Raw genomic sequence first — 27,440 nt, forward strand, 5'->3', positions numbered from 1 at the left:
CCCATAAGGGAGGCGAGTCCCCACACGTGACTGTGTAGACAGATTTAGGTCCCCACAAGTATAGTAATGCTAGGCCACACACACAGTGTGTGTGTGTGTGTGTGTGTGTGTGTGTGTGTGTGTGTGTGTGTGTGTGTACCTGTATGTGGCAGCTGTCAGCAGAGAAATCGAGCTGCAGGATGAAGGCGGGCAGGTCGCTGCAGTAAACCAGCCGGCTGAGAGTGGGTCCTCCGCTCACATCGTAAACATCCACCGTGTTCTCCACCGAGGCAACCGCCAGCAGAGAGCGGTCGGGACTGAAGCTGCACACACACACACACACACACACACACACACACACACACACACACACACACACACACACACACACACACACACACACACACACACACACACACACACACACACACACACACACACACACACACACACACACACACACACACACACACACACACACACACACACACACAAAAAGTGCCTTTATGAGAAAATGTACGTCAAGCATTAGTCAACATCCCAACAGAATTTGAAGGATGACGATGCACATCAAAATGAAACTTAAAAAGGTGCCTGAGACATTTTACAAGTGACCAAGCAGCTAATGTGACAGAAAGGAATGAGATCACGCTGTAAAAAAAAGTCTAAGTCTAAAAGTCTTTACTATCTCTTCATCAACTTGACGACAGACAACAATTCATTACAAATAACAATTTAACACACATTTTAGCATTCAACACACACACATACACACACACACACACACACACACACACACACACACACACACACACACACACACACACACACACACACACACACACACACACACACACACACACACACACACACACACACACACACACACACACACACACACACACACACACACACACACACACACACTGTCTCTCTCTTTCTCTCTTCCCTACCGGATGTCCTGGAGGGCGATGCTGCGATCTCGTTTCTTCGCCCACACCTTCAGCGAGTTGGTGAGGAGGAGGAGGAACTCTCCGTTCTTCATCCCGACTGCCAGCATCTCTCCGTCTGCGCTGAAGCTCACACAGCGAGCCGCGGCGCCCACACACACCTTGTTCAACAGTTTCTGCAGAAACAGAGAAGAGGCAACGTTAGAAACCCGTTCATTCACATTTAAGGGAATACATTAAGCCTCTAAGGTTTGCATGAACACACACATGCACAACAGTCTAGAAAGCATTGTAATACATCCATCAATCAATCAAAGTGTATTTATATAGCCCAATATCACACATGTCATATTTGTCTCAGTGGACTATACAGTGTTTACAGAATGTGAACTCCCTCTGTCCTTAGACCCTCTGTCCTTAGACCCTCTGTCCTTAGACCCTCACATCGGACAAGGAAACACTTCCAAAGAAACCCCACAGTTAACGGGGATGAAACCTCAGGGAGAGCAACATAGGAGGGATCCCTCTCCCAGGACGGGCAGACGTGCAATAGATGCCGTGTGTAAAGTAAGAAGATAATACATTTGCAACATAGGTAGTCCAACTGCTTATACAAATCATATGTGTATATAAGAAGAAGATCAAGATGGATCCAGGTATCTGCAAATACGCAAATGTCCCTTTGAGTCCAGTGGTTTGCACTGTTTCTGTTTCAGCCTTCATATACAGTAATCTAGCTAAAAAGGGAAATATGAATTATGTGGAATATTCATTTTCTTTGACAATGTTGGGAGGAAAGTGTGGGGCGGGGAAATAATCGATACAGTATTGTGATACTTTGCGTGGTGATATTGTATCGATACACGGACGCCAAGTATCAATATTTTATTATATCAACTATTCATATTGAAAATCCAAATTCAAGTTGTTGGTAACAATTGCTTTTTCAATCCACTAGATGGCACCGAGCTTTTTCTTGGGGTAAGTCAGTGGGCAGGAAGTTAGTCAAAACAAAGATGGAGTCAGGGGAGAAAGAAATCATATCGCAATGTATCGTATCGCAATACCTAGCTTATCGTAGAATCGCTATACTATCGTATCGTGGCTTAAGTATCGCGATAGTATCGTATCGTGGGGAGCCTGGTGATTCCCACCCCGGCCCTAGTGTGTACCTTGTCCTCGAGGTCCCACAGTCGGATGGTGGCGTCCTCGCTGGCGGTGATGCAGATCTCTTTGGTGGGATGGGCCGTCAGACCCCAGATTCCCCCCCGAGCGTGGCTGTCCAGCAGCAGGTTGCACGCCGCGTTCTTCTCCCCGACCTCGATGATCTCCCCGTCCTTCGTCCCCACCAGGATCTTACCCTGAGGAAGAGGAGGAGGATTTTATTGTCATTTGTACATAGCTACAGTTATGACAATGAAATGCTTAGGTCACAGGCTCCTCCCACAGTGCAACACAATAACACAGATAAAATAGCGCAAGTAAATAAAATAAAATATAACAGAAATAGTGCAGAATAGTCGATATACAAGTAATTAGAATATTGATATACATAAGTTGCAAACAGATGAAGCGAAGAGGAAGAGGGGAGATGATGAAGAAGAGGGTCTGATGTCTGGACGATGAAGATTTTACATATTAAATAATGAGTCCTGACCTTCCCTCTGCAGACGGAGCGCACACACTCCACCTGCTGCCCCGTCTCCAGCTGGAACGCTCGACAGCGCTTCATCTCCTGATCCCAGAGCTTCACTGCACCCCCCTCCTTAGTCCTGACACACACACACACACACACACACACACACACACACACACACACACACACACACACACACACACACACACACACACACACACACACACACACACACACACACACACACACACACACACACACACACACACACACACACACACACACACACACACACACACACACACACACACACACACACACACACACACACACACACACACACACACACACACACACACACACACACCTTATTGTAAATCAAATGATGCTTACTGTTATCTCAGGTTAAAAAATCTACAGAATAAATCAGTCTTTGTGTTAAAATTGCGTTTTCGGTTCATTTAATTGTGTGTCTGTCTGTGTGTGTGTGTGTGTGTGTGTGTGTGTGTGTGTGTGTGTGTTGGTGAATGTGTGTGTGTGTATGTATGTTGGTGAATGTGTGTGTGTGTGTGTGTGTCTGTCTGTCTCTCTGTGTGTGTGTCTGTATGTTGGTGAATGTGTCTGTCTGTCTGTGTGTGTGTGTGTGTGTGTGTGTGTGTGTGTGTGTGTGTGTGTGTGTGTGTGTGTGTGTCTGTCTCTGTGTGTGTGTGTGCGTGTGTGTGTGTGTGTGTGTGTGTGTGTGTGTGTGTGTGTGTGCGTGCGTGTGTATGTTGGTGAATGTGTGTGAGCGTGAGACTCACGGCCTCTCCTTGCCCCCGGTGACGATGAGTCCGTCCCTCAGCGTGGTGTACATGGTGAACACCGGTCCTGTGTGAGCCTTCGCCACCACGCGCAGCAGGAAGTGATCCCGCCACACGTACACGTCCCCGTTAATCGCTCCGGTGAACGTCAAGTTATTCTACAAACACAAAACAAATATATATTTGTAACACATTTCTTAGACAATTTGATTGATTTCACTTAAATACAAGGCATTCTAAACTATTTTCTTAAGGCAAGGCAACTTTATTTTTATAGCACATTTCAACACAAGGAAATTCAAAGTGCTTTACAAAAATGAAAGGCATTAAGAAACATATTGTGAATTGATATTTAAAAACACTAATTTAAAAGCAACGATACATGAATTAAAGTGAGTGCAGTGTGAGATACACACATCTGAAATGTTTAGGTCTGACTCTCAATCATTGCTCACTTTTTAGCAGAAATAGTTTTCTATCACCTTTCTTTCTACTTCTACCTTTATAACTTGTCTTTTAGTTATTTCAAATGTGTCGTGCTAAATTACATATTAGACGCTTTTATCCAAAGCGACTTACATACTCAACACTGTGGGCAATCCCCACAGGAGCAATTAGGGGTGAAGCGTCTCAGGGACACAACGACATGCTGACTGCAGTGGGGTTTGAACCTGTGACCCCTTGATCCAAACACCAACACACACCCACTGCGCCACACACCTCCTAAATGAACCCCTTTGGAAAATTCTTTTTTTTGCACATAGTTAAGTTTACCTTGTCTTTGCTCAAGACATTTGTCACATATATTTTGCACTTCTATTACTAACCTTGCATTCATATAATATCTGGTATATTTTGGGGCATTTTAGAATTTTTGTTGACATTTTCATTTATTTATACACCTATTTAAAAAATGACAATTCCACTAATATCAAACATTTCGCATTGATCTCGTGATATATTTTGAGGGCTTTCAGTTAAACTACAACAAAGTTTAGATGATGGAATATATACTGTATACAAATACACATGTATCTTAACTTTTAACTGTATTTCTAAATGGAGAATAGAACATAGTTCACACATGCATAATGGTTACACATGCAGAGCACACAGCACACACAGGGTGTTTCTCAATGTCGAGTCACTTGCTTCAGAAGCGAGGCAAGAATACTTCCTGGCATTCGGAAAACGAAGAGTGGAGGAACAGGCGAGCAAGTGTGCAGGTGTGCGTCATATGAGAGGCCCCGCCTTACATTTTCCGCCACAGATTTGGGGAAATTGGTCCGTGCGCAAAGCATTGTGGGGATTTTAAGACCGCGGAGTCTACACATGTGCAGCCTCGAAATGTCACGCTACGAAGGACGCCGACCTCGGTAGAATTCCAAGTATGCTGGACATTGGAACAGTCCTTTGGCGGGACTCGATGGCGTAGTATGCTTGAAATAGTGGCTCTGGAGCAGCTTTACTCGACATTGAGAAACACGTGTAATTTGGCCTCTGCTTTTAACCCATGCTAGTACCAGGGTCTAGTACTAGGAGCAGTGGGCCGCTATTGCACAGCGCCCGGGAGCAATGGGAGTGAGGGGGGGAAGGGGGTGTACGGTGCCTTGCTCAAGGGCACCACGGCAGGGCAGGAGGTGAACTGGGACCTCTCCAAGTAGCAGTCCACACTCCATATTTAGGTCTGGTCGGAGACTTGAACCGGCGACCCTACGGCTCCCAGTCCAAGCCCCTACTGACTGAGCCACCGCCGGACTCCAGGGTTGACTTTTTGACACATTTTAGGATATTTATCCATATGTTTTTTACTGCTATTCCACATCTTGCATTGATCCAATGTATAATATATTATGAGAGCATTTTTTCTGACATTTTTCGCACATTTCTTTAAACCTTATTTTAAAAACACGATGACCAAATATTTGTAGGAATTTTTCACAGATTTCTTGGACATTATTTTGGACATTTATGTAAAATTGTTCACTTATTTATCTGCAATTTTTAACACATTTAAAAAATAAAATGATGATTTGAACTAATGTTAAACATTTTGCATTGAATTCGTGATTTATTTAGAATAAAGTGTGGGTCACCTTTTTCTCAGCAAGTTGCTTTTATGAATAGAGAATACTCCATGGTTTACTATGCTCATAACATTTGATTTTGACAGTTGTGGTTTAGTTAAACAACAGCAGCAGCAGGTCTTTATTTGACTCACAGCCCCGAAGGCGACGGACAGCATGGTCTGCATGCGTGCGTCCTCCACCGTGCCCACTACGCCCTTCCTGTACATCAGAGCGCCGCCCGCCAGCGTCCAGAACTTCACGTGTTTGATTCCCACCGACACGAACTGCGAGTCTGAGTCCGGGCGAAACTCCACCACGAAGATCCGGTCGGGGTGTCCGGCCTTACTGCACACCTTGGATCCTGCAGAGAGACATATGGTTTAATGATACTTTAAGTAAAGGCACACAAAGAGGTCTAGGTTCAAACTGGGAAGAAAGAACTTTAACTTATTTAATAATGAAGTCATCTCTTATAGCGACAGCAGAAACAAACAAAGTCGCTGAGAGGCTGAAAAAGAGCACTTGCTGAGATCAAAACTCTGTTGAATTGTAATGTAGTTTAATGGCAAATACGCGGTGATCAGACAGACATAGTAATAATAATGACAAAGCATCAAAATCATAATTCTTGCGGTCAACAGTCGGCCCTGTGTCACCTCTCTTCCACACACACACCTCACGCAGGTTAACAGGATTATAATGGGTGCCGCCCATATCCATGTGACCCAAGCCAACCAATCAACAGCGATCAAAGAAATATCTTATTTTAAAACCAAACGCTTTGCTATACACGTTTCATGGCTCCTCCATCTCTCATATTTTTTACATTTTTTAATATATTTTGATAAGGATTTTAGAAATGTTTCGCATATATTTCAGAGAGACACACGTGATTTAATTATACTTTAATAAAAAGACACACAAGGAGGTGTATGTTCAAACTGGGAAGAACGAACGTTACATTTTATAATGAAGTCATCTCTCGTATTTTGGAGGATTTTAGAATTTTTTCACATATATTTCTGACTTTCTTTTTTTGGTTTATGTCCTGAAAATATGTAAAATAATAGTTTGTGCAGGTCCAAACATTTGCTCAAGAATTGTTAAGAAAAGAAATTCTGAAAAAGTCGATTTAAAAAATAAAGCCAGAAAAACGTCGTAAAAATATGCGAAAAAAATCACAAATATTTGGGATTTTTTTGAAAAATGACACCGAAACATATATTATATAAAGGTTTTAATTATACTTTCATTAAAAGACACACCGAGAGGTATATGTTCATACTGGGCAGAGATAACTTTAACTTATTTTATAATGTAAATATTTAAAATAATAAAAGTTTGTGCATGTTTAAAAATGTTCCAAGAAATGTTAAGAAAAATATGTCAGTAAAAATATGTGAAAAAAATGCGGGAATTTCCCTTGAGTTATGGATCTGAGGAGTACTTCCTGTATTTAACAAATGTATGGCCCTCTCTGACCTTCCTGCCAGCGCCACACGGTGATGGTGTGTTCAGGCTCCACGTACCTTCCTGCCACCTCCACACGGTGATGGTGTGTTCAGGCTCCACGTACCTTCCTGCCACCTCCACACGGTGATGGTGTGTTCAGGCTCCACGTACCTTCCTGCCACCTCCACACGGTGATGGTGTGTTCAGGCTCCACCCCGACGGACAGCAGCAGCTTCCCTGTGGCGCTGAAGTTCACGTAGCCGACGCCTTTAGTGTGCGGACAGCGCAGGATGGACAGCGTCTGTTTGCTCATCGCGTCCCACACGTGGATCGAAGGGGTCGTACCTGTGTAGAGATAACAGAGAGAATATATTCATTTAATTATTTATGTATTTATTTAACTTTGGCTTTAACGGCATTCTGTAAGAGGGATGCAGTTGAAGAAAATGTATGCAACACATAAACAAGACAAAAACAAAACAGTAGTAGTGACTTCCTGGGGTGTGTTTTTTAATTTGCGGAGGAATAAACAAACATTGGGGAATTCTCTGTTCAGATAATGTCACATAAAAAAATATTCGATTTGATAAACGTTTACATTTGAGCACCAAGTATCATTGATGTAAACCGAAAATGTACACCAGAGTTTAATGACAAATTGTGGATACATTATTTTTGTCTGGGGTCTTTGGGTTTTAGGGGGCTATGGTGGAGGGAGAGGCGGGGTGCGTTGGATTTGTTTACCTGGCACTTCACTGATGTCGCCTGAGGTGTTGTGAGAGCGACGGGACAAAACATACACACACACACACACACAGAAAACAAAACAAAAACAGATAAAAACCTGACGTGAGAGGTTAGTAAAGAGAAATATAAACTATTATGTTTTTTAACCACGTTTGTTTATTTGAGGCAGTATTTAAAATATTTCTTCAGCCTGCCAAATTGTTTTCTTTCTTTCTTACTACTAAAAAACGTGATGCATTTAACAAGTGTTTTGCAAAATTGTTCATTTAATGTCATTTTTATTTCTGCTTGGTGCCAATCGATACAAGTGACAGTCCAAGAGGGCGTTATCTATGTTGTTCTGTTTTTTCGTCCTGCTTTTATATTAATGCATGAGAAATAATAATAAAATGATACAATATAATGGTATAACATTTCGAAACTTGTAATACTTCCAATTGACCTATTTTTCACATACGTTTGTAGTGTTGCATTGGTACCAGAGGTGGGAGTAAGTCCTACAAAAACAAACGCACATATTTAATTTTAAACAGTCAAGTCCTTTCAAGTCATCTATCTCAAGCTTAAGTCAAGTCTCAAGTCATGAATACCAAGTCAAAGTCAAGTCAAGTCTTTTATCAATGTTAGTCAAGCAAGTCTCAAGTCCAAAAATATGCAACTCGAGTCAGACTCGAGTCAAGTCATGTGACTCGAGTCCCCACCTCTGATTGGTACGTTTACTGCAGTAAAGTATCTAAATATTTCTCCAGCACTAAATGTTTTTAATACAATAAATCTCACAAGTTAAGGAGACGAAAAGAAGAACCCTACTTCCGGCTAATTGAAAAATTACATACATACTGTATCTTCGCAAGAAACCATTTTAAGACACTCCCCTACTTACTTTGAAATTCAGAGTTAGTATTCATTCTCATAGTTGAAAACAAGTGAAGCAAGCAGGTTACACATGAAGCAGAGGAGAGAGAAACATGACACACACACACACACACACACACACACACACACACACACACACACACACACACACACACACACACACACACACACACACACACACACACACACACACACACACACACACACACACACACACACACACACACACACACACACACACACACACACACACACACACACACACACACACACACAGTGTACCGATCTGTCCGCTGGCGATGACGTTCTTGTACTTGGGGTGCTGGTTGGCGGTCAGAGAGAGGATGTCGTCAGTGTGCTCCAGGTAGAAGCTCTGAGTTCCTGCAGCACAAGAAGACACACAAACATCACTCTGATGAAGAAACCCTCTATATTTGTCACATATGATCATGCACACAGTGAAAGTTGACCTCTGTATTTAACCCATCCTAGTACTAGGAGCAGTGGGAGGTTGCAGGTTTGATTCCCAGCAACCATTTCTGTTACTGGGCAACTTGAAGGGGGCGTATTGGCTAGCGCTCCAACACATTGTACGTGATAGGCTAAGGGGCGGGACCAGAGGTTGCGCTAGACTTTTTCGCTGCCCCTCATTTTGACGGACAGGATCGTAACATTTCCGTCAAAATCCAGTATTACCCGTCGGCCTTTACACAACTCTGACGAGGGGGGGGGGGGGAGAGAGCACGCTCGTGAACTGTCAACGCCATGTTATGCATGGCTGCTGCACCCCGCGGGAGCACGCACAGCGTAAAGCCAAAACTCACAGACATTTCAATGATCTGTACGGCAAAGTACGGTTTGGAAACGGTATCATTTTTTTTTTGGCGGGCTTGCATAACACGGCAAAACATCGGAGCCTCGCTGCGGGGAAACTTTTGCGCTGTTCCGAGTTTGTTCTAATCCGTCAAAAGGACGGACTGCTTTCAGATTTTTCCGTCATTGTTAAAAAAAAAAAATTCGGTTAACGCAACCTCTGGGCGGGACATCTCTAAGTGGTTGACCAATCACAACAGAGCCGGCCAGCTAACCAATCAGAGCAGACTGGGCTCTGGTTTCAGACAGAGGGGGAAAAGAGGTGCTGCAGTATAGACAGTATGAGAAGAATAAAGAGCTTTTTGAACATTAAAGCATGGAGACATGTAGAGACACTACATACTGATATACACCTGAACATCAGCAGGAGAGGACTCTTTAAAGTAGAGACACTACATACTGATATACACCTGAACATCAGCAGGAGAGGACTCTTTAAAGTAGAGACACTACATACTGATATACACCTGAACATCAGCAGGAGAGGACTCTTTAAAGTAGAGACACTACATACTGATATACACCTGAACATCAGCAGGAGAGGACTCTTTAAAGTAGAGACACTACATACTGATATACACCTGAACATCAGCAGGAGAGGACTCTTTAAAGTAGAGACACTACATACTGATATACACCTGAACATCAGCAGGAGAGGACTCTTTAAAGTAGAGACACTACATACTGATATACACCTGAACATCAGCAGGAGAGGACTCTTTAAAGTAGAGACACTACATACTGATATACACCTGAACATCAGAGGACTCTTTAAAGTAGAGACACTACAGACTGATATACACCTGAACATCAGCAGGAGAGGACTCTTTAAAGTAGAGACACTACATACTGATATGAACCTGAACATCAGAGGACTCTTTAAAGTAGAGACACTACAGACTGATATACACCTGAACACCAGCAGGAGAGGACTCTTTAAAGTAGAGACACTACATACTGATATACACCTGAACATCAGCAGGAGAGGACTCTTTAAAGTAGAGACACTACATACTGATATACACCTGAACATCAGAGGACTCTTTAAAGTAGAGACACTACAGACTGATATACACCTGAACATCAGCAGGAGAGGACTCTTTAAAGTAGAGACACTACAGACTGATATACACCTGAACATCAGCAGGAGAGGACTGTTTAAAGTAGAGACACTACATACTGATATGAACCTGAACATCAGAGGACTCTTTAAAGTAGAGACACTACAGACTGATATACACCTGAACATCAGCAGGAGAGGACTCTTTAAAGTAGAGACACTACATACTGATATGAACCTGAACATCAGAGGACTCTTTAAAGTAGAGACACTACATACTGATATGAACCTGAACATCAGAGGACTCTTTAAAGTAGAAACACTACATACTGATATGAACCTGAACATCAGAGGACTCTTTAAAGTAGAGACACTACATACTGATATACACCTGAACATCAGCAGGAGAGGACTCTTTAAAGTAGAGACACTACATACTGATATACACCTGAACATCAGCAGGAGAGGACTCTTTAAAGTAGAGACACTACATACTGATATACACCTGAACATCAACAGGAGAGGACTCTTTAAAGTAGAGACACTACATACTGATATACACCTGAACATCAGCAGGAGAGGACTCTTTAAAGTAGAGACACTACATACTGATATACACCTGAACATCAGCAGGAGAGGACTCTTTAAAGTAGAAACACTACATACTGATATACACCTGAACATCAGCAGGAGAGGACTCTTTAAAGTAGAGACACTACCTACTGATATGAACCTGAAAGATGATCTTTAATGTTATTTAATTAAACCATCTTGTGTCACATGGGGTTAAAGCGTTCACAGTGAGTGTGTTACCGGTGCTGAGGCTGTGCACGATGGCGGTGGCGGCCGTGTGATAAACTATGTCTGTGCCGTCGTTCAGGTAGTGAAGGTTATTACGACAATCGAATCCTCGAAAACCAAACACGTGCTCCAAAACCAGGTCCTGCAACAGAGTTCAATCGCTATCAGCAAACATTGGAAAGAATAATACAATTAATAATGAATAAGAGAAAGAGGGAAGACAGACTGACCTCCACGAGTCTCTTCTTCTTAGACACGTTGTTCTTCTTCTGCAGTTTTTCTGGCTGTGGTGCCGCTCGACTCACTGGAGGCCTGGAGGACCAATCAGGGTGTTAAATCATTAATACATCCATTATAATTTAAACTCAGACAAAGACAGGTGGAGGAACAGACAGTGTGAGGTAATGCCAACAACACACACACCCACACACTTAAAGATAATATGATGTGTGCTATAGCTACATGCTAACAAAATGCTACTATGCTACAGGTGCTTGTTTTCAGGATAACATGCAATCTGAGGGTTGATTTTATTATACGTAAGAAACGGCAAATATGTTTAATACAAAATCAAGAGTATTTAAAAAAAAAAGAACACGTCTTTAAATTCTCTTTGAAATGTTAATTATGTGAATATTTAACCCTTTTCTCCATTTGTTTTGGACTACTTTTGAAATGAATGTAGTACTTTTTTATTCATTTATTGAAATTGATCAGAATTCCTAAAGTGATGTGTTAAGTATTAACATCAGTATCCGCTCATACTCACTTGACAATGCCCTGCCTCCAGGGGAAAGCAAGTGAAAACACAACACAGATATTAAGAGTTACTCCAAGCGAGAGCAACACTTAAGAACACAAGAAAACAAGACTTTAGGCTGCATAAAACACGACTTATTAAAAACTAAACACTAAAATGTTAACTAATCCGTCAGCTTTTGCTCAAGCACAGAGAGAACTGAGCCACGAATGAGTGGACAAAATATAATCAATCGACCATGCAGAAGCTTTTCATGTATTAGATTAAAAAAAGTCCTTTCGATTAAAACAGAACACGTGAAAGCACAAGTGTATACATTCTAACATTAACACACACTAACACACACACAAGCACACAGACAAACTGTGACCATTGATGACACGCACCAAGGATAAGATGAAATATTTCATAAAAGATAAAAAAAAGCATTATTTAAAGGTGAATGTTGTGTGTGTGTGTGTGTGTGTGTGTGTGTGTGTGTGTGTGTGTGTGTGTGTGTGTGTATACCTCTCCTCTGCAGAAACCTCTTTCAGCTGTTGGTGAGGTTTGGTTCCTCTCATCTCTCTGATGCTGACGGCGTACATCTTCGTCGTGTAATCCACCGTCTTCTCACGAGCAACGTCACTGTCGTAGCCTAAACACACATACACACACACACACACACACACACACACACACACACACACACACACACACACACACACACACACACACACACACCACACACACACACACACACACACACACACACACACACACACACACACACACACACACACACACACACACACACAAAGCTTTACATGGCTGATGCAATAAAATAAACTCTGACAATTAAACCAATTTAAAATAAAGTAGTTAGTAAGTTAGTAAAACAAGTATTATTATTACCGTTTTGCTTTATCAACAGATATATATATAGATTACATGTGGTAGTGAGTAGTTAGGTATGGTCATGATTTGTCACATGTATTCTATATATATATTGTGTTTGAAGCTAAACAGTTGAGTGAAGGTAAGGGTTATTGTTTTTTTCCACCGTTGCACACCCACCTCCGTCCTCATCGACGTCGTCCTCCGACTCCTCGCTGTCGACGGTCGGTCGGTTGTCTCGACTCAGAGGCCCCTCCCCCTCCCCACTGGCTCCGCCCCCTCGCTCCCTCGCCCAGATCATGAGGGCGGTGTCGGCCCCCCCCACCGTCAGCAGGGCCGAATCGTCCTGGTTCCAGCGGACGTTGGTCACCTGCGCACTGTGGCCCACGTAGCGCTTAAAACGAGCGTACTGACCCTGAGGGGGGGGGGGGGGGGGGAACACACCTGATGACCTCTCAGTGCACAGACTGATATTATAAGATATGCAATGAGAAAAGAAGACTGCAGTTCAAGCTAAAGCAAAAACATTATTGTGGAAATGTTGGAAATAGATGATGGCTCCCCTTAACAACTTTCCTCAGTTTTAGATTAGAATTAGAAAATGTAACGCTACAACACCTATTTAACGTTTATCTCATATGTACATCACGTTATCTCAAACTTATCTCATGTTAAAATCATATTTCTTCATGTATGTATATCTCATATTTATCATATATTCATTGAATGTCTATCTCATGTTTGATTTACCTCGATCTAATCTCATATTGATTTGGTGTTCAAGATATATTTATCACATTCAAAGGTGGGGTAGGTAATTCACTTCAGAAACACTTGTTATATTCCATGGAATGCTCTTAACATCCCGATAGCAATGAATACATGAAATGCTTTGACAATAAATACATTAAAACATTTCCTCTGTGGAAGCCGTGGTGCTGTAAAAAGCACGACCAATCATCTGAGCCGGCCCGGCTAAAGTAACTGGATGGCCTACCTGCCTGTCAGCCTTCCATCTGTGCACAAACTTATCTCGTGCCCTCATTGGTCATGTGCGCGTTCGTGTGTTGGAGGAGGGGCTCTGTAAGGAAGTATTTTTTCGGTTGTGTATTTTCAAATTCTAGCGCACTCGAGCTGGTTTCTCCATTCTTACCTACCCTACCTTTAAATGTCATAATTATATCATGTAAATGTTCATATGTAAAGTGTATTTTCTCTTACTCTGACGGGGTATCCGAACAGTTTGAGGAATCCGAAGTCGTCTCCGGTGGCGAGCAGCGCTCCGTCTCTGGTGAGCGATGCAGCGTTGATGTCCGTGATGTCGCTGTGAGTCGGCCAGATCCCGTCACAGCTGGAGCCCAAAACACACGTCCAGCTGGACCAGTCCACCCGCTCCAGCTACACACACACACACACACACACGCACACACACACACACACACACACACACACACACACACACACACACACACACACACACACACACACACACACACACACACACACACACACAACAATGAGGTAAGATAAGACAGAACATAACACTTAAGTTGCATGAACAAGAACATAGTAATATATACACACACACACACACACACACTGACCTCAGAGTTTTTGATGATTTGTCTTCTTCCTCTCGGAGCTTCAAAGAAAAGCTGTTCTTTGGCTCCTGTGTTCACCTGCAGCAGTTTACCTGCAACACACACACACACACACACACACACACACACACACACACACACACACACACACACACACACACACACACACACACACACACACACACACACACACACACACACACACACACACACACACACACACACACACACACACACACACACACACACACACACACACACACACACACACACACACACACACACCACAGAAAAAGATTGGACTTATTAAGACTTGAAAGAAAACAAAAAATGAAGGACTTCAGTGCGAGGATTTAAGATTTACAAAACTCCAACTTGTTTTCGACATCACACATTCTTAGTTTCAAACAAACTTCAAACATCGAATAAAGTGTGTGTTACCCTTGAGGTCCCAGTCGATGTGTGTGATGTAGCTGGACGCTCCTTTGCAGATCCCCACCCTCTTGCTGCTCTGCACGTTGTAGATGTCCACGAAGCCGTCATGGGACGCCACCGCCAGGAATTTACCTGAGTCTGAGGACCAGGAAACATCAGATTGACCGTCTGAGGCACACATCTAAACCTTATCAAAATACACTTTTTTTGCAGGATTATCAATCTCTTTACATACCCAGAATCATCACACTCTCCAGAAAGTGTGTGTGTCAATTATTAAAGTCTTATTAGTAGGTGACATTAGCTGTGAAAATAAAACATGCCAGTGGAAGTTTTGCTTATCTTTTCAAAAAACGGCACTGCAATCGATTTTCTTGATTAGATTAGTTTGGCCTTTAGTTTGAAAGTTATGCTCATTATTTTGGAAAGGGTCAATGCGAGTCCTCAGCACAGAGCAGTAGCTATACTAGTAGTTATATTCAGAGGTGGGAAGTAGTGGAGTACAAATACTTCGTTACAGTACATTTTTCTGGTATCAGTACTTTACTCCACTACTTATTTTTCTGACGACTTTTTACTTTGACTTCTTACATGTTGAACTCAAATACCTGTACTTTCTACTTCTTACATGTTGAACTCAAATACCTGTACTTTCTACTTCTTACATGTTGAACACAAATACCTGTACTTTCTACTTCTTACATGTTGAACACAAATACCTATACTTTCTACTTCTTACATGTTGAACCCAAATACCTGAACTTTCTACTTCTCACATGTTGAACTCAAATACCTGTACTTTCTACTTCTTACATGTTGAACACAAATACCTGTACTTTCTACTTCTTACATGTTGAACTCAAATACCTGTACTTTCTACTTCTTACATGTTGAACTCAAATACCTGTACTTTCTACTTCTTACATGTTGAACACAAATACCTGTACTTTCTACTTCTTACATGTTGAACCCAAATACCTGTACTTTCTACTTCTCACATGTTGAACACAAATACCTGTACTTTCTACTTCTTACATGTTGAACACAAATACCTGTACTTTCTACTTCTCACATGTTGAACACAAATACCTGTACTTTCTACTTCTTACATGTTGAACACAAATACCTGTACTTTCTACTTCTTACATGTTGAACACAAATACCTGTACTTTCTACTTCTCACATGTTGAACACAAATACCTGTACTTTCTACTTCTCACATGTTGAACACAAATACCTGTACTTTCTACTTCTCACATGTTGAACCCAAATACCTGTACTTTCTACTTCTTACATGTTGAACCCAAATACCTGTACTTTCTACTTCTCACATGTTGAACACAAATACCTGTACTTTCTACTTCTCACATGTTGAACACAAATACCTGTACTTTCTACTTCTCACATGTTGAACCCAAATACCTGTACTTTCTACTTCTCACATGTTGAACTCAAATACCTGTACTTTCTACTTCTCACATGTTGAACTCAAATACCTTTACTTTCTACTTCTTACATGTTGAACACAAATACCTGTACTTTCTACTTCTCACATGTTGAACTCAAATATCTGTACTTTCTACTTCTTACATGTTGAACTCAAATACCTGTACTTTCTACTTCTCACATGTTGAACACAAATACCTGTACTTTCTACTTCTTACATGTTGAACACAAATACCTGTACTTTCTACTTCTTACATGTTGAACTCAAATACCTGTACTTTCTACTTCTCACATGTTGAACACAAATACCTGTACTTTCTACTTCTTACATTTTGAACACAAATACCTGTACTTTCTACTTCTTACATGTTGAACTCAAATACCTGTACTTTCTACTTCTCACATGTTGAACACAAATACCTGTACTTTCTACTTCTTACATGTTGAACACAAATACCTGTACTTTCTACTTCTCACATGTTGAACTCAAATACCTGTACTTTCTACTTCTTACATGTTGAACTCAAATACCTGTACTTTCTACTTCTCACATGTTGAACTCAAATACCTGTACTTTCTACTTCTCACATGTTGAACTCAAATACCTGTACTTTCTACTTCTTACATGTTGAACACAAATACCTGTACTTTCTACTTCTTACATGTTGAACACAAATACCTGTACTTTCTACTTCTCACATGTTGAACTCAAATACCTGTACTTTCTACTTCTTACATGTTGAACTCAAATACTTGTACTTTCTACTTCTCTCATTCTCCAAACAGCTGGTTCCTTTAGTCTGAATGTGTGTTTGGTGCGTGATCATTATTCTTTAGAGTCATTGCGTGCCTATTGATTTGAACACGATCCGTGTATCCATCATTTCCTGGTCTTCTCTAAAGAAGAGGGACCAATGGAAACGTTGTCATGTTGCCGTTGTTCAGCATGGAAACATTCATTAGCTAACAATGACATTATTGTTCTATTAATATAAAGGGAGGTCAGGTACTCTTTAAAGCAGCTGCTAGTTATGGGTACTTTTTACTGAAGTACATTTCAAAGCCCTCTTTACTTTTACTTGAGTAAAGAAGTTTAGTCAGTACTTCTACTTTCACCAGAGTATATTTAAACACGAGTATCTGTACTTCTACTTGAGTAAAGGATGTGTGTACTTTTGCCATCTCTGGTTATATTTGTGTCGATGTGTGTGTGTGTGTGTACCTGGGGTGAAGCGGATGTCTGAGATGGCGTCTCGGCGGTGGTTGAAGCTCAGCAGGTCCTCCAGCGTGTCTGCGTTCACCACCATCACCCCCCCGTCACTCAGACCCACCGCAAGGGCCTTCCCATCGGGGGAGAAGGAGCAGCAGCGACCGCCTGGAGGAATGTGGGAAAGTATTAAAACTGTATTCAATTAGCTTTCTTTACCTCTGTTCAGTTTATTTATCTTATATGTGGAAAAGAATGTCAAATATCTAGGATTTGTAGTGAATGGATAGGGAAAAAAATTGGTAGCCCATTTATAGCTGTCTTCTGTTTATTTATATTCATTTTAAATAGTAAAACACATAAATTGTATTGTCTCTTGATATTTGTCTATGTCGATGTTACACATGGAGCTGCTGTGATGCAAGTTAAATTTCAGACTTGATCTGATCAATAAAGTATTATCGTATCGTATCGTAATAAAAATACTGATGAATGGAAAATAATGTCAAATATCTAGGATTTGTAGCGAATAGATCAAACACCTCTCCTCAGCTTGCGGACGGCCACCATGCGGTGATTGCTCGACGTCTCCCAGAGTCTCAGAGTCTTATCATCGCTGACAGTGGCGCAGACGTGGAGGAGGGGGTGAGGAGCCAGACCCCAAACCTCACCCTCCATGTGACCCTGCACACGCACACACACACACACACACACACGTTGAAAAACAGGTTTATAAACACACAATTTCACATACATTTGCATGCATCTGTGAATGTGTATTCGATAACATTTGTATGTGTGGTTGTGTGTGTGTGTGTGTGTGTGTGTGTGTGTGTGTGTGTGTGTGTGTGTGTGTGTGTGCTGATAGATCTTCGGACAGCTCTCTTCACCATGGCAACAGGTGCTATACCAGACTGCCAGAAATGTAAAAATACCTCCTCCTAAGGTCCTTTCTCATTCAAACACACGCTCACTCGCACACACTTTCTATATACCACATGATCTTCCTCAGCAGATGGTGTTTGGCCTGTTGTCATGGGCACTTTGTTTTTCAGTTTAAATGATTAAAACACACACACACACACACACACACACACACACACACACACACACACACACACACAAACACACACACACACACACATACCTGCACGAGTAGGGTCATGGGTCCGGTTTTGTCGATCTCCACAACCTCTCCGTTTTTGGTTCCCACCAAGATGTGACCGTGACCCAGAGTGAGGGCTCTGATGGAGGGGTTGTCCTCCAGCAGCAGGCCTGCACGCACACACACACACACACACACACACACACACACACACACACACACACACACACACACACACACACACACACACACACACACACACACAACACACACACACACACACACACACACACACACACAGGTTTAAAATGACAGAAACACATTTATTACATTTCTACAAACAGTTGTGCGTGTCCCCATACGTCCACCTGATGGCGCTGTTGGATACAAAATACGTTTTGTTATGTTCCATTATTCATAAATGTTTCTTCTCTTTGATTAGATATGTTGCTTGTTTAAGGATTATATAATATACTATAATTATTACATTAATGCTACCTTGAATATCTGTTAGACGTTTTTAACTAAGTTTGTTATCAAAATATGTTTAATAAAGGATTAAAAGAGCATTTCTTTCCCACAGTTCTACAATTTCTTGGGAAAATGTACGAGTTCTTTAATCCTCTTACATTTGATTGGTTGTTAGAGGGCTCTTACTTGTTTTTATTAGGGTGTATATTATAAATATACATAATATAGTATCCGTGTGTACCTTTGGACCCCGGGGACAGCGAGGCTCTCTTGATGGCGTACGTCTTCAGGCAGCGCTCGAACATGTCGTCCCACAGCTCCACCACGCCGTCCTTACCCCCCGTCACAAAACCCTGGAATCATTATTACAAGTTATGTATTTGCTCTCAGTTATTATAGGAGTTTAAAAGGCAGTACAAGTAACATCACTCAGACCTAAAGTCCAATTCAATTCAAAGTAAGATCAACAGATTACAATTCAAGTAAAAGTATTGTTATTACATTTAACTTGACGTAGAAAACGTTATGAAATTATCTCTGAATAATGTTTTGGAATGAATAAAACTGCTCCTTCTTTCCTTCCCGCTCCCTTTCTCCCATTTTCTTGTTTATTCCTCCTCTCTTCCTTCCTTCCTTCTTCCCTTTTCTTGGCTTCCTTCCTTAAATCCTTCCTTCTTTCTTTCTTCCTTATTTTGTTACTTCCTTCGCTCCTTTCTTCATTCTCTCTTCCTTCCTTCCTTTTTCCCTTTTCTTGGCTTCCTTCCTGAAATCCTTCCTTCCTTCTTTCTTCCCTCTTCCTTCTTTTGTTACTTCCTTCGCTCCTTTCTTCCTTCCTCGATTCCTTCCACATTTCCCCCCCTCCTCCCCCCTCTGTCACAGCTGCCACCCTTCAGTCTTTCCTCCAAAGACTCTCACACAGTTGTCGTTGTGTTTGAATAAAATCTATTTTAAACTTAGTTTCCCTCTGAGTTTTATATAACATTCCCTGACACCCTGAGTCAAAACTCTCTGCACCGGGAAAGAAGCTGTGAATCTTAATCAGGTCACTGAAACACCTGCTAACCTGTAATTATCAGATGTTAATTCATACTTCATTATAATTATAAGATACAGAAGTCATAATTACAGCAGGGAGCTGTATGGAAACAGTTAGATGAGTCATTTTCTGAAATGTCTAGAATATTGTTTAATTTGTCTTCATCCACATTTCATTCATATGTTGTATATCATTTTATAGTCATTTCTATTTTAAATTCATAATACAACTTTGTCTAAAACATACTTGGCAATTAACGTATTTCTGATTCCTTTTATTTCCTCCTATATTTCAATATAGTAAATATCAATTAGCTTTTAGCAGGAGTTCCTGTTTGCAAATTAACTATAATAAAAAGCCCAAATGTGGATTTATGAAGATTCTGCATTGTTCATCCAAAAATATGTCTCTCTCTTTCTCGCATGCACGCACACACACACACACACACACACACACACACACACACACACACACACACACACACACACACACACACACACACACACACACACACACACACACACACACACACACACACACACACACACACACACACACACACACACACACACACACACACACACACACACCTTGTCGAGGGAGAACATGGCGAACACAGGTCCATCGTGGGCTTTGATGGTTTTCAGCAGCAGCGCTTCCTTCCAGATGTAAACGTCTCCTGTTGCTCCGCCAGAGAACACCAACGCCTCGCTGCGGCCGTAACACACCGACATCATGGTCTCCGGACGCGCCACGGCCCTGAACGCACCGCGCTTAAAGGTCAGACCGCCACCTGGAGGACCAGCAGAGGAAAATCAGATTTAACTCAATAAATGAAACACACAAATCTCTCTTTGTAGTTAAAGGTCCCATGTCATGGCCATTTCTACCGATCAAATTTCCATTGTTGAGGTCTACTAGAATAGATTTACATTGTGCAATGTTCCAAACTCACATTGGTTTCTCATACAGCATCTCTGTATAGTATGTGCATTCACTCTCTGACAGCGAGACACAGCCCGAAACCAGCCCGAGCACACACACACACACACACACCCGCAGCCTGGCTGTGACTCTGTGTGTGTGCTCACACCATAGACATAGACACACAGAGTCATAGCCTTGCCGCGTCCCGCCGTCTCTGGCTGAGAAATCCGCGGAGCTGCAGCTGAGAAAAGATTGAGTGTGTGTGTGTGTGTGAGGAAGTCCGCAGATTGGTCCGAATTGAATGGCTCCGCGGACGTAACGGCTCCACGGATTGGTCCAATGGGCTTAGTCGGTAATGATATCTCCTTGAAAAAGAATTCACCCTGAATCTGAAAACATATGCATGTTCAGATTTGACTGAGTTATGACCAGAGAGAGTGGATTTAGATGAAATGTGTTTTAAAGAAGCTTGCTATGTTTGTATTTAGCCTCGTGTTTGTTTTCCATTAGCAAGCTCCTCGCAGTTTAAAAACCTCTCGTCTAAAGGTCAGAAAATATTACTAATATTCACAGAGGAGTCCTCATTACAAGCAATTTCAGACTCTAATTGTCTCTTTCGGGACGCCGGCTGCAGCAAAAGGTCAGAAAAAGACAACAGACTGTAAATTATTTATATGGTAAGAATTATGGGAATTAAACCCAACACAAAGGGCAATAACAAAAAACTAGAAGTAGCAAATTACACATGAAGACGGAAGAATAATACTCCTAACTTCCTCAAGTCCAAGCACACAAACTACTTTTTTCACAGTAACATAACACAACTTTGTGCATCCTGCCTGCAGTTTTACCCGCATGTTGCCAGAACTGGATGTGTTTGATTCCCACAGTGACCAGCTTGTCCATCAGCATGGGATTACACTTCACCACAAATATCTTCTCCTTGTGACCCCTGCAGAGAAGGAGACACAGGTACACAGAAAGTGCAGGATAAGGACGAAGAAAGAGGATTTATACTCCAACTTTACGCCCCAAAAATGTAAGTAACATTTCTTTTTATAGCGCTTTTCACACACATAAGTCCCAGAGTACTTTGCAACGGCATTAAAGAACATACAAAGTGATTTATACATGTTTAAAGTGCAAGTGAGGAGGAAAGTGTGTTACACAATTCAATGCCAGATAAGACATGAATCAGCAAAATAATGTCAATGCAATCAGTCAGCTTCTGCCTAGTTTAAAGGTCACCTATCGTGCTATTTGTAGGCAATATCATAGGACTCAGATATATAAAGATATATAAAAAACATGTCTATGAAGTGTTTTGCTCAAAATACCAAACAGATCACCCATTCTAGACATGCCTCATATCCCTCTATTTCACTTCCTGTTTCAAAAGTGCTGATTTGGGGGATAAAGCTTGACAAATAAAAAATAGATCAAATAAAAAAGGAGGGGGCTGAGCTCATGCGGGACCCGGCAGCTACTGTCTAAACTAAATGCTGCCGCGATGAAACGCCATATCATGGATTATCAAGGATTCTCTCTGAAACAGTCTGGAGCTCAAAGGCTTTCTCTCTTGCCGGTTATACCACAAGGTGAGTTCCTTTTTACTTCCTGCTTCTTCACACACATGCTCTCCAGTACAGGTTAGCTCTGAGTGTTAGCGATGCTAATGTAAACACCGACCATATTACGTCCAAAACAGTCGGGCATTGTTTCTGATAGCAACGTTTCTGATTGGGCCGTGGGTCCACATTTCAGATATTACGTCATATCGGACGCAAATCTGGATCAGCTCCGTTGTAGCCCGTTTTTAGAGATTTGGGTACGGAGGAAAAGAGAGAGGGTTTTATTTTCTGACGCTGCGTGAGTTCCCCGACACACCGGGGACACATTGATGTATAAAATACATACAAAAGTGCATTTTGCATGATAGGTCTCCTTTAAGAGTTCTTCTTGCCATATAAGGTTTAAAATGTAATAAATCCTAGATTATAACACAACACTTTGTCACTGTATCATCACCAATGTTTAATTACTTGTACTAGAAGTAGTAACATTGGTAGTAATGTTAATATTTACAGCTTTGTATCAGTCTGAGTGGTAGTAGAAGTAACGTAGAAAACACTTATTATAGGTATTTTAGTTTATTTTCAGAGCTTGCAGTAGCTTAGAGTATGTTGTTGTACCTTGTAGCAGTGACTAGTATTTTAATATACAGTACCAGGCAGTAGCGAGTTTCTCTCCTCGCTTCCAGTCCCAGATCACGATCGAGTGTCCGTCATCGAGTCCCACCGACACCAGACTCTTCCCATCAGCTGCAGCAGGAGCACCCAGAGGAAATAAAGCAGGACGAGAGTTTATTCTCAAACACAACAAACAGACCTGACACCTCTAACACCAGGAGACACTCTTTATTCCTCCATACAAATCTCATTATTTGATCTCAGAGCCTTTATGAGAAAATGTGCGTCAAGCATTTAGTCAACATCCCAACAGAGTTTCAAGGATGACGATGCGCATCAAAATTCAACTTAAAAAGGTGCCTGAGACATTTTTTAAGTGACCAAGCAGCTAATGTGACACACACACACACACACACACACACACACACACACACACACACACACACACACACACACACACACGCACGCACGCACGCACGCACGCACGCACGCACGCACGCACGCACGCACCACACACACACACACACACACACACACACACACACACACACACACACACACACACACACACACACACACACACACACACACACACACACACACACACACACACACACACACACACACACACACACAGGTTACCTGAGAAGTCCAGAGCACACACTCCTCTCTGGTGGAAACCTCTCAGCAGAGAGAGACACTTCAGAGTCTGGACGTCCCACACATGGATGGCCGGGTCCCGCCCCACCTGAACACACACATGCATGATACTAACATTTACATGTTTAAATTACATTTCGATAGTAAAATGATTGATATTTGTTTAATTAACAACCGCATTGTATCAAAAGACAAGGTAATAATGACATTACAGTGATTTACAAGCACATTGCAAAGCATTTTATTATATTATCCTGTCAGCCTTCCATCTGTGCACAAACTTATCTCGTGCCCTCATTGGTCATGAGCGCGTTCGTGTGTGTTGGAGGAGGGGCTCTGTGAGGAAGTCTGAAGGAAGGGGCAGATTTTGTCCGGTTGCTTTCAAATTCTAGCGCACTCGAGCTGGTTTCTCCATTCTTACCTACCCTACCTTTAAAGCACTCAATGAACACTTGAAAAAAAACGTATCATCACATTAACATGCATTATTAGGGTTAATATAATGCATTATATTACTTTATTGTATTACAACTATCGCAACTATATAATCCTTGCAAAAAAGACCAATGAGAGAGCAGCAATAAGATGTATTTTACTGTAATACTGGACCTTAAAGTCATTATGAAATTCTTATAATGCAAGTTATTATTGGTATTAAGCATTGTGAATATGCATAAGTTCTTATAAAAATAATTATACAATGCTATAACACGATTATGAGTAAATGTATAATGCATACTGTATACTGTATGTGTATCTGTCTGTATCTCTGTGTGTGTGTGTGTGTGTGTGTGTGTGTGTGTGTGTGTGTGAGTGTGTGTGTGTGTGTGTGTGTGTGTGTGCACCTGTCCTGTAGCAGCGTAGTCCTTCAGAGGGTGGATGCTGAGGCTCAGGATGTCGTCGTCGTGTCCCAGGTAGAAGCGCTGTGTGTGCAGCGTCCGGCTGTAGACCACGCCCACCGCCGCCACGTGGTACAGCACCTCCCCCCCCTGTGTGTAGAACAGGTTGTTCCTGCAGTCATAACCACGGTACCTTCACACACACACACAGACACAGACACACACAGACACACACACACACACACACACACACACACACACACACACACACACACACACACACACACACACACACACACACACACACACACACACACACACACACACACACACAATTGAATACCAACACACTGCTTCTTAATTGCAGAGATGGCAGAAGTACACACATCCTTTACTCAAGTAGAAGTACAGATACTCGTGTTTAACAATACTCTGGTAAAAGTAGAAGTACTGACTAAACTTCTTTACTCAAGTAAAAGTAAAGAGGGCTTTGAAATGTACTTCAGTAAAAAGTACCCATAACTAGCAGCTGTTTTAAAGAGTACCTGACCTCCCTTTATATTAATAGAACAATAATGTCATTGTTAGCTAATGAATGTTTCCATGCTGAACAACGGCAACATGACAACGTTTTCATTGGTCCCTCTTCTTTAGAGAAGACCAGGAAATGATGGATACACGGATCGTGTTCAAATCAATAGGCACGCAATGACTCTAAAGAATAATGATCACGCCACCAAACACACATTCAGACTAAAGGAACCAGCTGTTTGGAAAATGAGAGAAGTAGAAAGTACAGGTATTTGAGTTCAACATGTAAGAAGTAGAAAGTACAGGTATTTGAGTTCAACATGTAAGAAGTAGAAAGTACAGGTATTTGTGTTCAACATGTGAGAAGTAGAAAGTACAGGTATTTGAGTTCAACATGTAAGAAGTAGAAAGTACAGGTATTTGTGTTCAACATGTAAGAAGTAGAAAGTACAGGTATTTGAGTTCAACATGTAAGAAGTAGAAAGTACAGGTATTTGAGTTCAACATGTGAGAAGTAGAAAGTACAGATATTTGGGTTCAACATGTGAGAAGTAGAAAGTTCAGGTATTTGTGTTCAACATGTAAGAAGTAGAAAGTACAGGTATTTGGGTTCAACATGTGAGAAGTAGAAAGTACAGGTATTTGTGTTCAACATGTAAGAAGTAGAAAGTACAGGTATTTGAGTTCAACATGTAAGAAGTAGAAAGTACAGGTATTTGGGTTCAACATGTGAGAAGTAGAAAGTTCAGGTATTTGTGTTCAACATGTAAGAAGTAGAAAGTACAGGTATTTGGGTTCAACATGTGAGAAGTAGAAAGTACAGGTATTTGAGTTCAACATGTGAGAAGTAGAAAGTACAGGTATTTGTGTTCAACATGTAAGAAGTAGAAAGTACAGGTATTTGAGTTCAACATGTAAGAAGTAGAAAGTACAGGTATTTGTGTTCAACATGTAAGAAGTAGAAAGTACAGGTATTTGAGTTCAACATGTAAGAAGTAGAAAGTACAGGTATTTGGGTTCAACATGTGAGAAGTAGAAAGTTCAGGTATTTGTGTTCAACATGTAAGAAGTAGAAAGTACAGGTATTTGGGTTCAACATGTGAGAAGTAGAAAGTACAGGTATTTGAGTTCAACATGTGAGAAGTAGAAAGTTCAGGTATTTGTGTTCAACATGTAAGAAGTAGAAAGTACAGGTATTTGGGTTCAACATGTGAGAAGTAGAAAGTTCAGGTATTTGTGTTCAACATGTAAGAAGTAGAAAGTACAGGTATTTGGGTTCAACATGTGAGAAGTAGAAAGTACAGGTATTTGAGTTCAACATGTGAGAAGTAGAAAGTACAGGTATTTGTGTTCAACATGTAAGAAGTAGAAAGTACAGGTATTTGAGTTCAACATGTAAGAAGTAGAAAGTACAGGTATTTGTGTTCAACATGTAAGAAGTAGAAAGTACAGGTATTTGAGTTCAACATGTAAGAAGTAGAAAGTACAGGTATTTGGGTTCAACATGTGAGAAGTAGAAAGTTCAGGTATTTGTGTTCAACATGTAAGAAGTAGAAAGTACAGGTATTTGGGTTCAACATGTGAGAAGTAGAAAGTACAGGTATTTGAGTTCAACATGTGAGAAGTAGAAAGTTCAGGTATTTGTGTTCAACATGTAAGAAGTAGAAAGTACAGGTATTTGGGTTCAACATGTGAGAAGTAGAAAGTACAGGTATTTGAGTTCAACATGTGAGAAGTAGAAAGTACAGGTATTTGAGTTCAACATGTGAGAAGTAGAAAGTACAGGTATTTGAGTTCAACATGTAAGAAGTAGAAAGTACAGGTATTTGTGTTCAACATGTAAGAAGTAGAAAGTACAGGTATTTGAGTTCAACATGTGAGAAGTAGAAAGTACAGGTATTTGAGTTCAACATGTGAGAAGTAGAAAGTTCAGGTATTTGTGTTCAACATGTAAGAAGTAGAAAGTACAGGTATTTGTGTTCAACATGTAAGAAGTAGAAAGTACAGGTATTTGAGTTCAACATGTTAGAAGTAGAAAGTACAGGTATTTGTGTTCAACATGTAAGAAGTAGAAAGTACAGGTATTTGTGTTCAACATGTAAGAAGTAGAAAGTACA

At 41.2% G+C, this 27,440-nt stretch overlaps 1 protein-coding gene across 5 annotated transcripts in view; it reads right to left on the bottom strand.

Moving 5' to 3' along the window:
* The window catches only part of LOC117553456 (echinoderm microtubule-associated protein-like 6), a 71,019-nt gene that overhangs the window by 1,851 nt on the left and 41,728 nt on the right, over positions 1–27,440 (bottom strand). For 2 of the 5 annotated variants that reach the window (XM_034227386.1, XM_034227385.1), the window contains 26 exons: positions 24,799–24,985; positions 23,936–24,041; positions 23,332–23,425; positions 21,956–22,056; positions 20,768–20,970; positions 19,383–19,494; positions 18,713–18,840; positions 18,108–18,249; positions 17,581–17,733; positions 14,919–15,050; positions 14,481–14,569; positions 14,098–14,274; positions 13,057–13,291; positions 12,511–12,637; positions 12,013–12,027; positions 11,474–11,555; positions 11,256–11,385; positions 8,792–8,890; positions 7,631–7,651; positions 7,058–7,231; positions 5,587–5,795; positions 3,366–3,523; positions 2,587–2,701; positions 2,102–2,290; positions 933–1,105; positions 140–302 (listed from right to left, as the gene is read on the bottom strand). In XM_034227386.1, coding sequence (XP_034083277.1) covers positions 140–302; positions 933–1,105; positions 2,102–2,290; positions 2,587–2,701; positions 3,366–3,523; positions 5,587–5,795; positions 7,058–7,231; positions 7,631–7,651; positions 8,792–8,890; positions 11,256–11,385; positions 11,474–11,555; positions 12,013–12,027; positions 12,511–12,637; positions 13,057–13,291; positions 14,098–14,274; positions 14,481–14,569; positions 14,919–15,050; positions 17,581–17,733; positions 18,108–18,249; positions 18,713–18,840; positions 19,383–19,494; positions 20,768–20,970; positions 21,956–22,056; positions 23,332–23,425; positions 23,936–24,041; positions 24,799–24,985 — 3,514 coding nt within the window. The remainder of the gene's footprint in view (positions 1–139; positions 303–932; positions 1,106–2,101; positions 2,291–2,586; positions 2,702–3,365; positions 3,524–5,586; positions 5,796–7,057; positions 7,232–7,630; positions 7,652–8,791; positions 8,891–11,255; positions 11,386–11,473; positions 11,556–12,012; positions 12,028–12,510; positions 12,638–13,056; positions 13,292–14,097; positions 14,275–14,480; positions 14,570–14,918; positions 15,051–17,580; positions 17,734–18,107; positions 18,250–18,712; positions 18,841–19,382; positions 19,495–20,767; positions 20,971–21,955; positions 22,057–23,331; positions 23,426–23,935; positions 24,042–24,798; positions 24,986–27,440) is intronic. The other 3 variants (XM_034227387.1, XM_034227389.1, XM_034227390.1) reach the window with 3 other exon arrangements.

Source organism: Gymnodraco acuticeps, unplaced genomic scaffold (genome assembly GCF_902827175.1).
Source record: "Gymnodraco acuticeps unplaced genomic scaffold, fGymAcu1.1, whole genome shotgun sequence".
In the NCBI taxonomy this organism is placed as follows: Eukaryota; Metazoa; Chordata; class Actinopteri; order Perciformes; family Bathydraconidae; genus Gymnodraco; species Gymnodraco acuticeps.